The following is a 13,964-nucleotide window of genomic DNA, read 5'->3' as shown; positions in this document are numbered from 1 at the left end:
CTTTTGATTCTTTGGTACTTAATTTATCATTTCTCTTCTCAACCCCTTTTGAACACCTCCTATGAAGAGGTCATTCATATGACAACGTTTTAATCAAATACTACACCCTTTAGACTATTTTAGAAGCACAATGTAGGCTATTATCTCCAGCACATATTTTCATATAATGTTGCTGCTTATTGTTCCATTAAATTCAATACATTATCAAATGAACCTTAAACTTAATTAACGTACTCTACTGATATACATATATCTTGTCATTACAACATAAATATTATTTCACATTTATCTAACCTGTAGAACTAGTCAAGTTATAGAGTTGATCTGGTCTTTGAGTTTCACCAGAAATCTTTTTAAGAAATTGTGTTTTCTAGTGACTTGCCATTTGTAGCATTGATTGAATGTATATAAGGGGCAACAGAATGTCTACATCCAAATTATATTGATCACATCATTCTGAAAACAACATATACATTTGGAAGTTTATGCATTAGCACATAGTACAACTATATAAAATCGTCGATATCTTGCCATAAATTGGTCATATTTTATGATTTTGAGTCGATAGAACCAACATGGCCTGCAACAATAGAAAGTTTCATTCTGTGTTTATAATTTTATATACAGAGGAATATCATTTTCCTCTAGTCCATTTGTGACAATTCAAAGATACCTTGTCCATTTTATACCTTCAACAGTTCAAGACACCAAGCTTAGAGACAGACACCTTATCATGAACTTTTGATTCCAATTTCAACCAAACATATTCAAGAATGAAGCCGCCACCACCTCAGCCAAATGACGGTATTAGAACACGAAGAAAACCATCATCAAGGGGCCATCCAAGATTTGTTGGTGTTCGCCAAAGGCCATCAGGAAGATGGGTTGCAGAGATCAAAGACTCTTTGCAAAAGGTGAGGCTATGGCTTGGTACTTTTGACACTGCTGAGGATGCTGCAAGGGCTTATGATCAAGCTGCTCGCACATTAAGAGGGGCTAATGCTCGTACTAATTTTGAACTACCCGCGTCTGATTCCCAACAAGGTAGTAGTATTGTTGAAAATTCTGAGCCTTTTAACTTTGAAGAAGCCTGCAGAACAGAGGAACCTGAAAATAGTCTTGTTGGTGCACTTAAAGCTAAACTCTTTAACAGCAAGAATTCAAGATCTTTCATTCAAGCTTATGCCTCTAATTCATCTTCTGAATTAGCATCCAAAGTTAAACCATCAGTACCTTGTAGTGAAATCAAGAAAACATCCACACAAAGTGAGAAATTACCTAAAATTGGACATGTTAAGAATTGCTCTGATTACTTGTTCAGGGGAAATCACAATCTTGATTACATAAGCCTCATGACGAACGATTATCAGCCCATGATCTCATCGTCACAATGTCAAGATAACCAGCTGTATAGTGGGACAGATTCAGCAATAATGTGGCTTAACGAGCAAGGAACATTACCATGGGGAGAACCACAAATGAGTCAAGTCCAAGACGAGGTTTCATTTGATACTACTATAAATATAAATAATAACATTAACACTAACATTTTTGGTGGTGGTAATAGTACTACTGCTACTTGTACATGGCCAGTTTCAGTTAGTGAACCAACGGTTGATTTGTCTGCATTTGGGGGAATAGATGTTTTAAATGGGTCAATAATGATGCCTGATATGAATGGACTAACACACACATCTTCAGTTACAACTGAACAACAGTTCCTGCAGTTCGAAAATGGGCTTTGGGGTGTTGGTGACAGTGCAGGTTGGGATCCCTTCCTTTTATCATCTGTGTGATGAGAGTTACAGATTTATGCTTTGATAGACATCAGAGTTCATAGAATTCTTTATTCTTTTTAGAGTTCTTTAATGTCTTCTTCCTTTTCACCTCTCCCACTCTTGTTGCTCCACTGGTGGTTGGAGGTGGAGAGTGTTTATCGTCCAAGCAACCCCTCTTGCCGGTTCCTAGAATGTCTTGTTACTATTTTATGATATTACTTATTATTAATAACAAAAGCCTCACAGCGACTTATGGATGATTTGTTTTTAATGCTTCCTTACTGTGCTTCTCTGGACTTCGAAATTAAATCAATGCTCCAACTAAAAATATTCTTGAAACTTGAAAGTGGAAACAAGGAAAGATATAGAGAGTGTTATGGGAAGATTTATGTGTACCTGCGCCCTGAAGTGAGCATTTCAGTGCTGATGCCTAAATGCATCATCTATTATAAACTATACCTGATATAATATGGAATAATAATACATAGGTTAAACATCAAAAGACAAAATCACTCCATCTTTTCCTCAAATCCATCATCAGTACTCTTTTAGATTCTATTATATTTATAATAAAAAAAAAAAAAGTAAAACCCAAATTTTGATTTTACCTTGCATATCCCATTTTCAGTGCCCAAAAAAAACACTCAATAAAAATAATGCGTTATTTGTCCTTGTATTACACAATTCGTACATAGCTTAGTTTCTTTTAACCAAACGACCCCCATGTCAGGATGACGATGGTACTCTTCACAAAGCTACAAACATGCATGTAGACTTCAGGCAGTCTGCATTTGTATTTTGCAGCTTAAAAATTACTTTGACCATCAACCTTCTTCCCAGTGTATGTTAAATTACTTTTGACCATCAACCTTCTTCCCAGTCTATGTCATCTTCTTCATCGTTGTCATCCTCCGAAGCATCTGCTTGAACATTCAAGTCTACCTTGAGATTTCCAGTTGTAGTATTACCTGAAAACATATCCAATGTGAACATGATAGTTGAACTTCAAAACTAAGCAAATCAAACACGGCCTATAAATTGAAAGTGAAAATGAAGAAGCAGGATTCGGGAGAGAGGGAAAAAAGAATCAGAGCCTAAAGAATTGTAACAAGACAAAATTTAGCAGTGATCATCACATATAAAACTCTAATCAAGCAAGCAGAACAAAGTAAGAGATCATACTAACTATAAGAAGTTAGAAGATCCTCTCTAACTGGTCGCTAAGTTTCACCTACACACCTGAACTTCGTGGGAAAATCATTACACTTTCTCCTTATCCAAAGTGTATCTACTGCCACTTTTAATAGTCTAAGACTACTACTTCCTAGGAAGTGCGAAGTGCATGACACATGTTGCTCAGTTTACAGGCCCAACTTCTATAACTCCGTAGAGCTTGCATGGCGTTTGCAATCGATTTCTGTTATTGAGTAAAAAGACTTTGAAAGACTATTACATTCCAGAAAGTCAAAGCTCGGTTAACACTGGAACCTTAAGTATTCTCAAACAGAATTATCCATATCTCTCCTCTCTTGCATGGATTCCCACATGGCCATATATTTCAGTTCTCAGCTTTCGTAGACTAGTTATTTTATTCAAACATGACAGCAAATTGTGTATGTAATCACTTTCTTGGCATCTCTATGACATATAAGTGTGTTATTCAGAACTATAGGTGTTGTGCGTATGTGCCTACGCTCTTTAACATAAATTCGTGAAAGATGTGAAGAGTTGTTAGCATACTTTGACAAGTTGAATTTTCTTCAATGTTCTTAATTTTCCTTTTATTTTTAAAAATCTTTAGATACCCAAAAAATCTCCCAACCCCAGTGTGTCCAAAGGTTCAGAATATTCGCCAACCCCTCTACCCTGCTCCCTTTAAAATACCACACTATGTGTTAGCTGTAACTTTTCAGAACAATATTTAACAATTAGGAAAAGAAGTGTTGTCCTGGCTGTTAAAGTAGACATAGTGGAGGAAACTTTGGCATTTGTGGGAAACCAAAAAAAAAATGTGCATAATAGTGTCTTTTTAACGTTTGCACCATGAACAGCTCATAGTAAAGCAGTACACAGTTGACAGTACAACACCAGCAACTCCCATCAACGAACAAGTTAAGGAGCTGAACCTCATGATGTAGCAAGCCAATAACTTCAATTACTAGCACCTCCATTATCAACTTCTTTGAATAGTCCTCCTATCCTCAACCACTCAAGAGACTGAAGTATATGAACAATATAATATTACCTGCAGGTGGGGCCTCCTCCCATTCAACATCCTCTCCTTCGTCCTCCTCTTCACGTTTGGATTTCATGCCAACTTGGCGCTCAGTAGAGGGGTTATATACTCCATCTGTAGTTGATGTTTCCGGCAACAATTTGGTAGCTTCTTCTTGCTCTTTTTGCCGCTTGAATAGAGCCTCATAATATGCCTTAATATATTCATCCTACCAAAACCAAGAAAAAGAGAAGGCATTAAAGCATCAATATACAGCATATGGAGAATTCAAGCAAGAAAGGACAGGGCAGAAAGAGCAAATGATCCATACAAAAGGCAATGACATTAACCTGTATATTCTTCACATCTTCAAATCCTATGGACTTCTTGTCATCAGATGATCCTGCTGCAGCAGAAGTACCCTCCATATTTGATTCTTGCTTGACCTCTCCACGTTGCTCCTTTGTAAGATTCATTCCCTCCTTTATCATCCATGGAGGCAAAACTTTCATCGGTGTAACTGAAACCTCGGATTTGATATCTCCTTTTTCTTCAAGACCAGAGAAAGCAACTTCAACCTGCAATCAACAGCAAAAAGTGGTTTAAATTCATGACACAATAGTTTCAGGATGTATTTCACTCAATCAACATCTTACATAACTTGGGCACTATTATCTCCGTCAAACTCATAAGAAAAGACAGATATTTTATTGAAAGCATTCAAAGCAGTTGCTACATATCGTATTATTGAGAAAAAATCGTTGCTAAAGGATAAACATAAACTCAAGTTATCAGTGAGAAAGGAAACAGAAGTGTTTGTATATAGTATAAACAAATAATCAAGACATTCACAGGTACAAAAGGGAGAAAACTTCCAATGTTGCAATAAAAGGAGGGGATTTAAAATGGTTGTTTTCAAGATTTGATCAGAAGACTACCTAACACAGAGCAAAAGCTATGTTGTGCGACCTCACTGTATGGACTAGTGCACTAATTCCAGTTCAGATATATGAGTGTGTGTTGGAAAAAGTCATGTACATGCAAGTCGTAACTATGACGCATGAGCATGAATATACACCAAAATCACTGCATTGCATTTCCAAGAAGCAACTAGAAACACATAATGATGAGCTTCCAAGTAAAAGACTGTAACAACAAAATTTCTTTTTTCCTTTTCCGGTTGGGTAAAAGAACCTTTGTCTCCCCTACAAACGGCATAGGTGTTCCACCAAATCCAAGCCCTTGTCCTGACTTTGAGTCATTTCCATTATCTCCATTTGCACCACGGGCCACAGCGTTGGCTCGCACTTCCCATGCTTGAAGGCTTCCAAACTCAGGAGCAGGTAAATCTTTTACTCTGGCAAGTTGATCCATCAATGGTTTGAGTTGTGCCTACAATTCTTTTAGTTCTCAGTAAACTGAATCAGATGTGCACAGGAAAGAGTTGGTAAGTTCTCAGATATCCAGGGTTACAATAAAATAAAAAGGAAAGGAGGAAAAGGTTTTTCATAATTCACCAATTGTTATTGAGATCAAAAAACAACGAGGGGCTATAGCTCATCCAAAAGAAAAATAAATAATCCAAGAGAAGTTGTAATACTAAAATAGACGCTGTTAATATTGTCCCGACTAGTTCACAGATTGAGGAATAGTTAATTGACTTTGTAGTAGAAAATGTCTTTTCAAACTAGATGACAAGATACAATCTCTTCTTAAAAAAATTCAGCCTATACAAAATAAAGAAATTCTTTCAAAGCTACCACAAAAATCATGCTCTATTAAACTGAAAGATAAAATCGAATTCCTTCAGGACAAAAGAAGATATAGAGAAGCATGCACTTTGGCAGATAGCGAAAGAGAGAAACAGAGAGGGACTCCACCAATTTCCAACCAAAAACGAGAAAAGAACTTCATAGATCTGTCTTATGAGACCCTCTTATCAGATTATACTTTTTTAATCAAGTAAAATAATCAGATTACATACTTCAAAAAAAGAGGACAAAATGCCCTTCTCTCATTTAGAATAAAGAAGCATGAAGTTCACCTAAAATATAAAGCAACTATACGTCTTGGTCAAGTCAATCTTACAACACCCAATATTCAATGCTTCTACAGTTCTAGAGATTTCATGGGTGCACCAAAAAGAGATAAGGGATAAGAGGCGGTGTATATAAATCCCTCCACTAACAGTGATAGCAAAAAGAATAGATAGCTTTAAATTGCAATCACTCCAAAAAAAAATTAATGAAGTAGAGTGATTTCATTTAATTAGGAAAGTCTCCTGTATGCAGGTAGACCAAAACAAAAAAGTAGAGAACCTACACAACAATATGGTGTTTTATCTCATTTTTCTATCCAGGGATCTCATGGGCGCACCAAGGCTTTAAGAAAGAAAAACTTTTGACACATACCAACCGTACACTTATAAAACTTTTTGATCAAGAACAAGTACATTTCAAACATCCCATGACATTAGACATACCATTCAAGGTAGAATTAGAAGCTTTAAGTTAAAGAGTTTCCAAATATGGGAAGTACCATTTTTAACAAACTAAAGAAGCACTGAGTGCCATATAAAATGGAACATCGGGAGTACATCATGTTTGTGATAACAAAATTGGTTTTTTGACGTGGGAAACAGCAAGCACAATGCTTTGTTCAAAAGAAGTTCAGAATCAAAGAAAGCACATCTATTGATGAAGTTAGTAATAGGTGTGCCAAAAATTTGAGTAGAGAGGATACCCCTGAATGGGAGAATATCTATTAGGCATCAATATACAGGTCAAAGTGTCAAACTCCCTATTATAGGCCTAAGGACTCTCTGTTATCAACCAATCCAAGAATATAAAAGGCTGAAAGCTGATGTTTTAAGTCCAGATAAGTTATTAAGTCCACGTTGATCTTGAAAACAAGCAAGACAACAAAACAATTAACATATTTAAATGAAAAGAGTAAGATGAACATAAGTTTCTTGAAGATAAACATAAGCTTAATATAGATGAACATAAGTTAAAGCAAACAGCATAATTTAGTAACTGTGGACATTGAAAATGCATGATGTAACAAGAGCAAACTAGCAAAGATGTATAGATTAGACTGACAAAACAGTTCACTGACTTCTTTTTATGTATATTTGTATATATCCACCAAAGGACCTGGTGAAATAAGACGCTTATAAACCCACTGCACTATAGAGTTGGTTGTAGCTGCTCTCTCAGTCTCGCTCTTGCTCTTGCTTCATTTATCACATTCTGAACACTAAACACCCCAACCCGAGAACCAGCAGTATGACATGACCAAATGAAATGATTATAATTTAAAAGAGAGCCTCCAACGAGAGAAAAAAATAGAACACCCTAAAACATAACACAGAAATAAGACAAACCTCCACCCTATGAAGCATGTCTTCCAACTTTTCACGGCGGCGTCTCCTATCATTGTCATCCCCATCGGTGGACCCTTGAGAAGCTAGCTTGTCGCTCTCTGCCACTAGTTCCCCATTGCAACTCTCACAGTGGAAGTACTCATCCTCAGTAGAGACCAGCCGCAACGCATCCAGCGCAGTATATCTGAATTTGCATATTTTAAGGCAAATCCTGAGTTTGTCATGAGATGCATACCTATCAAAGAGCCAAAACTTAGCAGCAGTATTGAAGGCAGAACCTTTTCGCACAGTTGGGACAAATATACTCCTGCACTGTGTTTTTGTTATCCAGCTCATCTCTTAACTTTTTCTTCATTCGGTGCAGTCTGTACCTCACGACATCATATATCTGCAGAATTTGAAATGCCCCTTGAATCTTCAACTTCCATGGAAGTACCAATTTAGTTAAATATCAATGATATCAAGATGCATGAGAAGTTATCCCTGCTCAACAATCAATGCTTGTGCTAGTACCATGATAAGCAAAAGTTTTTGTTACTATAGATTACTTAAGTCTCTCATGTCTCTTGGTTGTTTGTCTATCCGTCAAGTTGGGAAATGCTATGACTAGAAGTATCAGAATACTTCAATAAATCTACACTAAGTTGGTAAATAAGGGATTTGGGGTGGAAACCTGTGCATAGTCCAGGCAGCAATAAGAATGAGTATGCATCTTTATTTTGTCATCTCCTTCTTTCCCATTCTGCAGACCATCAACAGTAGCTGCAACTGCAGAATTGTATACTTTAGCACCCTTTGCTCCCTGCAACAGAAGATGTTAAAGAACGGATGACAGATCATCTAGCACAGAAATTGCAGGCTAAATCTGATGTTAGTAATATCTGGAATATACAATTGAATCGCCCCCTTCTCACCCATCAGTTTTTGGCACAGAAGGAAGGTATACTTGGTTGCACATTAGCAACTAGTTAATAAGGGTAGGCAGGGGGGGGGGGGGGGGGAGAATATGCAGCCAAATCACCCCCTTCCACCCACCATCCTTTGTAAAAAGAGGAGGATCCGTAAACATTCATTAAAACGCCATTAGTTTGTCCCACAATACAATTAAGTTAATGAGGGCTGAGGTTAAAAAAATATGAGCACACACAGAAGACAAAATGCTGCTACTTTGTATTTGTAATTGGAAACTTTCCTATTCCTTGTTGTCATAATGCATTTGCCTAACAGGTCTCAATGATTTGAACCATGGACCATGGTACCAAAGAAGAAATAGAAATTCCTAGAAAAATCAACTTAAAAGAGTATTCTCAGGTTGAAGAACGTACTAATGCATAAGGTAATTACAAAATAGGATTCATCTTTTAATGGTTCATAATAAGAAAATGTGAATTTTTTTGGCTAGATTAAGCAAACAGATGAACTACGTAAGACTGAGCTTCACCCTTGGTTTCCTTATTGTTTGTTTGTGTTGGTAGGTAACCAAAGAAAATTTTGTAACAATTTCATGTTTTTAGATAAGATATTGTTTGAATTAATTACATCAAAGATCTACCATATTTTCAAAATAGAATAAAGAGGCACAGCTTAGTGTGCACCTTACAGCCATGTGGTTACCAAACAGCAAATTCCTCACATCTTCCTCTTTACTTAGGATGAATTTGTATAAAGGGAACCAATTGCTAAGCTAAGGAAACAGATGGTGCTGCTTCAGATATCTAAAGTCTGGAACACTCTCAATGTAGAAACTAAGCCTTCTTAAAGTTATCAAGAGGGCTAAATCTTCCAAAATAATATCCTATGTAAATGAAAAAGGGCAGCCGGTATCATCTTTATACAATAGAGCATAAAACCAACCTCCTTCCTATGGTCCCGTGTGATGAGCTTTTCTTCTTCAAAGAACCGCAAGGTGCGGCGTAATTGTTTCGTGTGCAACTTCAAGTCCTTTGCCAAGTCTTCTTCCCTCACCCATTGCCTCCTGAAATAATGATTTTTAAGCATGCAATTCTTGAATATACAATGCAGTTTGTGGGTGTGTTGGTGAACTGTGAACAAACTAAGCATCCAATTTTTTAAAAATACAATGCAGTTTGTGGGTGTGTGGGTGAATTGTGCATAAACTAAGCAAGCAATTCTTGATAATACAATGCAGTTTATGGGTGTGTGGGTGAATTGTGCATAAACTAAGCAAGCAATTCTTGATAATACAATGCAGTTTGTGGGTGTGTGGGTGAAATGTTCACGAACTAACATGCAATTCTTGAAATACAATGTAGGTTGTGGGTGTGAGGGTGAATTGTGCACAAACTATACATGCAATTCTTGAAAATATCTAAATAAAGTTTCTAAGTCAAAAACAGACTGAAGAAGTAAGATATAACTACAAAAAAGTAACGTTGTATCTTTTCCTCTGATAACCTTGTGAGTGCGTCAAGAATCACCACTGCAATTCCTCTATTATCACTTCTACCGGACTTGGGCTGGTTGTCGCCTTTAGTTGTAATGTCGTCATAGAAAGCTCTTGCCGCAAGTTTCACCAACCTATCCAATAAATAAATCCACATAACAAGAAACCTCAGATGAACAAATAGATCAGCATCTTGCTACACTCACGCAGCAACAACAACAGATTTCAATAACTCAAAATACACATATAGTTACAGGAAAATTCTTGAAATTAGGTCGAAGTGGTGACGAACTATCTAGTAATTCCCATTCTTCAACGGGAATAGGAAAGAACAGTTTCCAAATCACCTAGTAATCGCAACAATAATGAAGTTATCCCAGGCATAATACGAAGTTTACCTATTGAATGACTCGATACTCATTTGGCTGAATTATATCCGAACTTTCATACAGTGAGACTGAAAAGTTGATCCTCAAATCCCTAAATTATCGCTAGGTTTTGAACGGTGCTTTGTGAAAATTAGCGCGGATGAGATCGGCGCCGGAGAGAGGAGATGGTGTTATGCTGTAAAATACATTTTTGGGGGATTTGGAGTAGTATTTATAGAATTTCCAAATTTTCACTTCCCACCCTAATTTCTTTCTTTTTAAGTAATTAAAAAAAAAGTAATTTTGTGTAACCTCTAATATATTTAAATAAAATATAATACAAAAGTAAATAGAAGAGTATTGATAGTATTTTTGGTTAAAAAATTATGTTATATATAATTAATATATGCAAAACCACAAAAATATTTATAATTAATTTAGCAAGAAGAAATAACTCTAAAATGTCTTTTTAAAGTTTTAATACACGAAGTTTTCAATATAAGACATGCTGATTTTTGTAACTTTATTTTTACATGATAAAGTTCAAAGAAATTTAAGTATATTATAAATTACAAACTTGAATAACAAGAAAGGAAATTTAATAAATATATCATAATAACAAGAAAGGAAATTTAACAAATATAGCATAATTTGGGTTTATAAGTAGAAATTAAAAATTTTTAAAAAGAAAATAGGTTAGTTGGCTTAGAACGAGCAAAATAAATTGTATTTGTTCGCTTATCATACTTACATACTAAAGTTAAACGCGCTTTTTAAAATATTTACAGTCATTGTATTCTCCTTTTTCTTATAAAAAAAATTATAAGGAATGTTTCTTTTAATTCAACCTTCATACAAGGGCGGATTTCCGTATAGAGGTGGGGAGTGTCACGGCACCGATGATCTCGAAAAAATGTTATATTTATACAATATATATTACTTTTGTCACCCAGTAACTGAAGCGCGGATCAGTTTAATTGGCAAAGGAGAGCGTTCGCCACACAGACAATTCGGGTTTGAACCTCACCAACCCCACATTTTCATATGCTTGCTCCTTTTTTTTTTATTATTATTAGTATGTAAAGGGCTTAAATTTTTTCTTTCTCCATTCATTCTTATTATTTACTATAGTATTCTTTATTGTTTCAAATTGATCCTTTCATATAATTAATTTTTAGCCTTTTTTTTTACTTTCTCTTGCACTAATTATTAATCTTTTAATAGTGTAACGTGTTTGTTTTTTATCAATTAATGAGTTTTGAATTATGAATTTCAAATAAATATTATTAAGAATATATTTAAATAGTAGTTTTTTTTAAAAATATAAATTTTAAAAATGATAAATATTATTTAAAGGTTTTTTCGATGTTCACCGACGTTCTTGTTAAGTAAAATGGTAGGTGAAAGAATGTTTTAGCATGTGCCTCTATATTTAGTGAAAAATCTAAAATTGTATAGTTTAAAATTAAAATCCTTCAAAACGCGAATAAGAAGAAAGAAAGTTAATTTGCTTAGAATTAGCAAAGTGAATTGTACTTGTTCTCGTTACCACATTTATATACTAGAGCTTGAGGCACTTCTTTTTCTATAAATAAGTTATTTTCCCCCCTTTTATATGGGAGAAAATGTTTTAGCCCAAAATAATTTTAAAACCATATAGTTAAAACTAAAATCCTCAAAATGTGAAATAAAAAAAAAAAAGTTACTTTGCTTAGAATGAGCAAAGTGAATTATACTTGTTCTCGTTACCACACTTATATACTAGAGTTTGACACGTTTTGTTTTTTTTTTGTTAGAAATTAGTTGTTTTTTCACCTTTTCATATAAGAAATAATGTTATAGCTTGTCATGTGTATTTCCAAATATGATATCTTCTTTGGTCAATTTTATGATATTCTGCTCCATGATGATTATTTTGTTAAGGGACTAAATGTCTCCAATAATTCTTAATACCAAAATATTATTAGATTTGTTGCGTAAATCGACGATAATAATTCTGATTATCCTAAGGTAGCGAAATTTCTTATTGCATAATTAGCAACCCGTACAAATGGTGTAACGACTGCCCCTTGTCTCCGATATAAACTCGGTAAAATTGAATTCTCCGTGAAGATGCGCGAACTAAGGGGCTTGAAGTTATCCCAATACCAGAGAGACATTTCACATAGTGCGATACTAATGGTTGGGGGGGGGGGGGGAGGTAGTAACCTAACTGTAAGGACATGAACTTACTATATCAATAGTTCTCTGGCCGCAACCCCAATTCCTACTTCGAATGTTAGAACGATTTGAAACAGGCATTCATATGATTTTTTTTCTAAAATTATATAGTTAACGCGAAAATTCTTCAAAACACGAAATAAGAAGAAAGAAAGTTACTTCACTTAGAATGAGCAAAGTGATTTATACTTGTTCTCGTTACTACACTTATACACTAGAGTTTGACGCGCTTCTTTTTTTAAATAGTAGTTATTTTCCCCCCTTTTGAAAAGGAAAAGAATGTTTTAACATGTGCGGCTGTGCCTTTATACTTAGCGAAAAGATTTTCTGAAACTATATTGTTAAAATTAAAATCCTTCAAATTCTCTCTCTATATGTATAATGGAGAAAAAAAGAAAAAGAAAAATTGCATTTATCCTCGTTATTACACTTACATATTAGCTAGCGTTTGGTCATAGATATTCAAATATTTTTGGCAAATATTATTTGGATGAAAATTTGGGTGAAATTTTACCATGTGTTTGACCATAGAATTTGAGAAACATATTTCATTTTTTTAAGAAATATGATTTATACCCATAAGTTTTTAAAACTATCAAACTAACCATAAATTTGTATTACATAGCACAATAGAAATCTAACGTAACAAAATTTATGACTTCCGCAACAAATCAACAAGAATCATTAAGTAAATATTCGTATGGTGAAAAGGTCTTGATACAAATCATGATAATGAAAATACAACTAATATAAATTCTAGAAAAAAAGAGAGAAGAAAACAAAAGGAAATAAATATTGCAATCACTGAAGAACCTATGCTTTCTCATCTGAAAGAGTTCAACCTATTCTTTAATATAATCTTCCCACATTTTATGAACAATCGCTTCTCGATGAGCTTGCATTTCCAAATCAGATGATCGAGAAGATGAAGCGATGTTGTTACCCTGAGCCAATAGTTCGTCACTTTCATCAACAACCATATCATCATTTTCATATTCATTGAATATTCCATCACTACTTTGATGTTCACGTAAAAAATTATTGGTTGGTGTCAATAAATATATTATTTTTGTAAAATAAAAAGTTAAGGGTAAAAATTGAATTTCTAAAACTTTCCAAATAATGAAATTTGGCCCAAATACTAGTTTTTTCTAGTATTTGGGAATTTAGAAAATTTATCAAAAAAATTTGCCAAATAATAAAAAAGTGTATGAGCAAACAAAATTTGCCAAGTTTTTTCTCAAGTTTTACTTGCAAAATTTATTTTTCCTTTTTTTTATATAAAAAAAATGTTTTACCTTGTATTTCTATATTTACGGAAAAAAGTTACGAAATTATATAATTAAAACCTTAAATACTTCAAAATATGAAATAAGAAAAAAGAAAGTTACTTCGTGTAGAATGATCAAAGTAAATTATATTTGTTCTCGTTATCACACTTATATACTAAAATTTGACGCTTTTTTTTATTTTTATAAATTAATTATTTTTTTTCATGAGTCAATGCTCTCTCGCAATCATAGATTTTCTTACTTTTTCAAGGTACAGATGGAATCTACGGTAAATAGATGAAGGCAATATGACGCGGACGGCC

The 13,964-nt window shown here is 34.4% G+C and overlaps 1 protein-coding gene across 2 annotated transcripts; it reads right to left on the bottom strand.

Annotated features, from left to right (window-relative positions):
- Positions 1-2,297: 2,297 nt before the first annotated feature.
- LOC101258739 (uncharacterized) lies at positions 2,298-10,399 on the bottom strand. Of its 2 annotated transcripts, XM_010320283.4 has the most exons (10): positions 10,181-10,399; positions 9,794-9,916; positions 9,233-9,353; positions 8,052-8,180; positions 7,657-7,766; positions 7,379-7,562; positions 5,188-5,385; positions 4,344-4,571; positions 4,024-4,222; positions 2,298-2,746 (listed from the first exon to the last, which is right to left on the bottom strand). In XM_010320283.4, the coding sequence occupies exons 1-10, from the start codon at positions 10,201-10,203 to the stop codon at positions 2,643-2,645; spliced, it is 1,419 nt and encodes a 472-aa protein (XP_010318585.1). In that variant the 5' UTR covers positions 10,204-10,399; the 3' UTR covers positions 2,298-2,642. The 2 variants fall into 2 exon arrangements, with proteins under 2 accessions (XP_010318585.1, XP_025885982.1); XM_026030197.2 differs by lacking the exon at positions 5,188-5,385 and having other exon boundaries at positions 10,181-10,393.
- Between the last annotated feature and the right edge of the window lie 3,565 nt (positions 10,400-13,964).

Source organism: Solanum lycopersicum, chromosome 3, assembly GCF_036512215.1.
Source record: "Solanum lycopersicum chromosome 3, SLM_r2.1".
Taxonomy (NCBI): domain Eukaryota; kingdom Viridiplantae; phylum Streptophyta; class Magnoliopsida; order Solanales; family Solanaceae; genus Solanum; species Solanum lycopersicum.
Note: the sequence above shows the minus strand (reverse complement) of the source record. Positions and strands in the feature narration are given on the sequence as shown.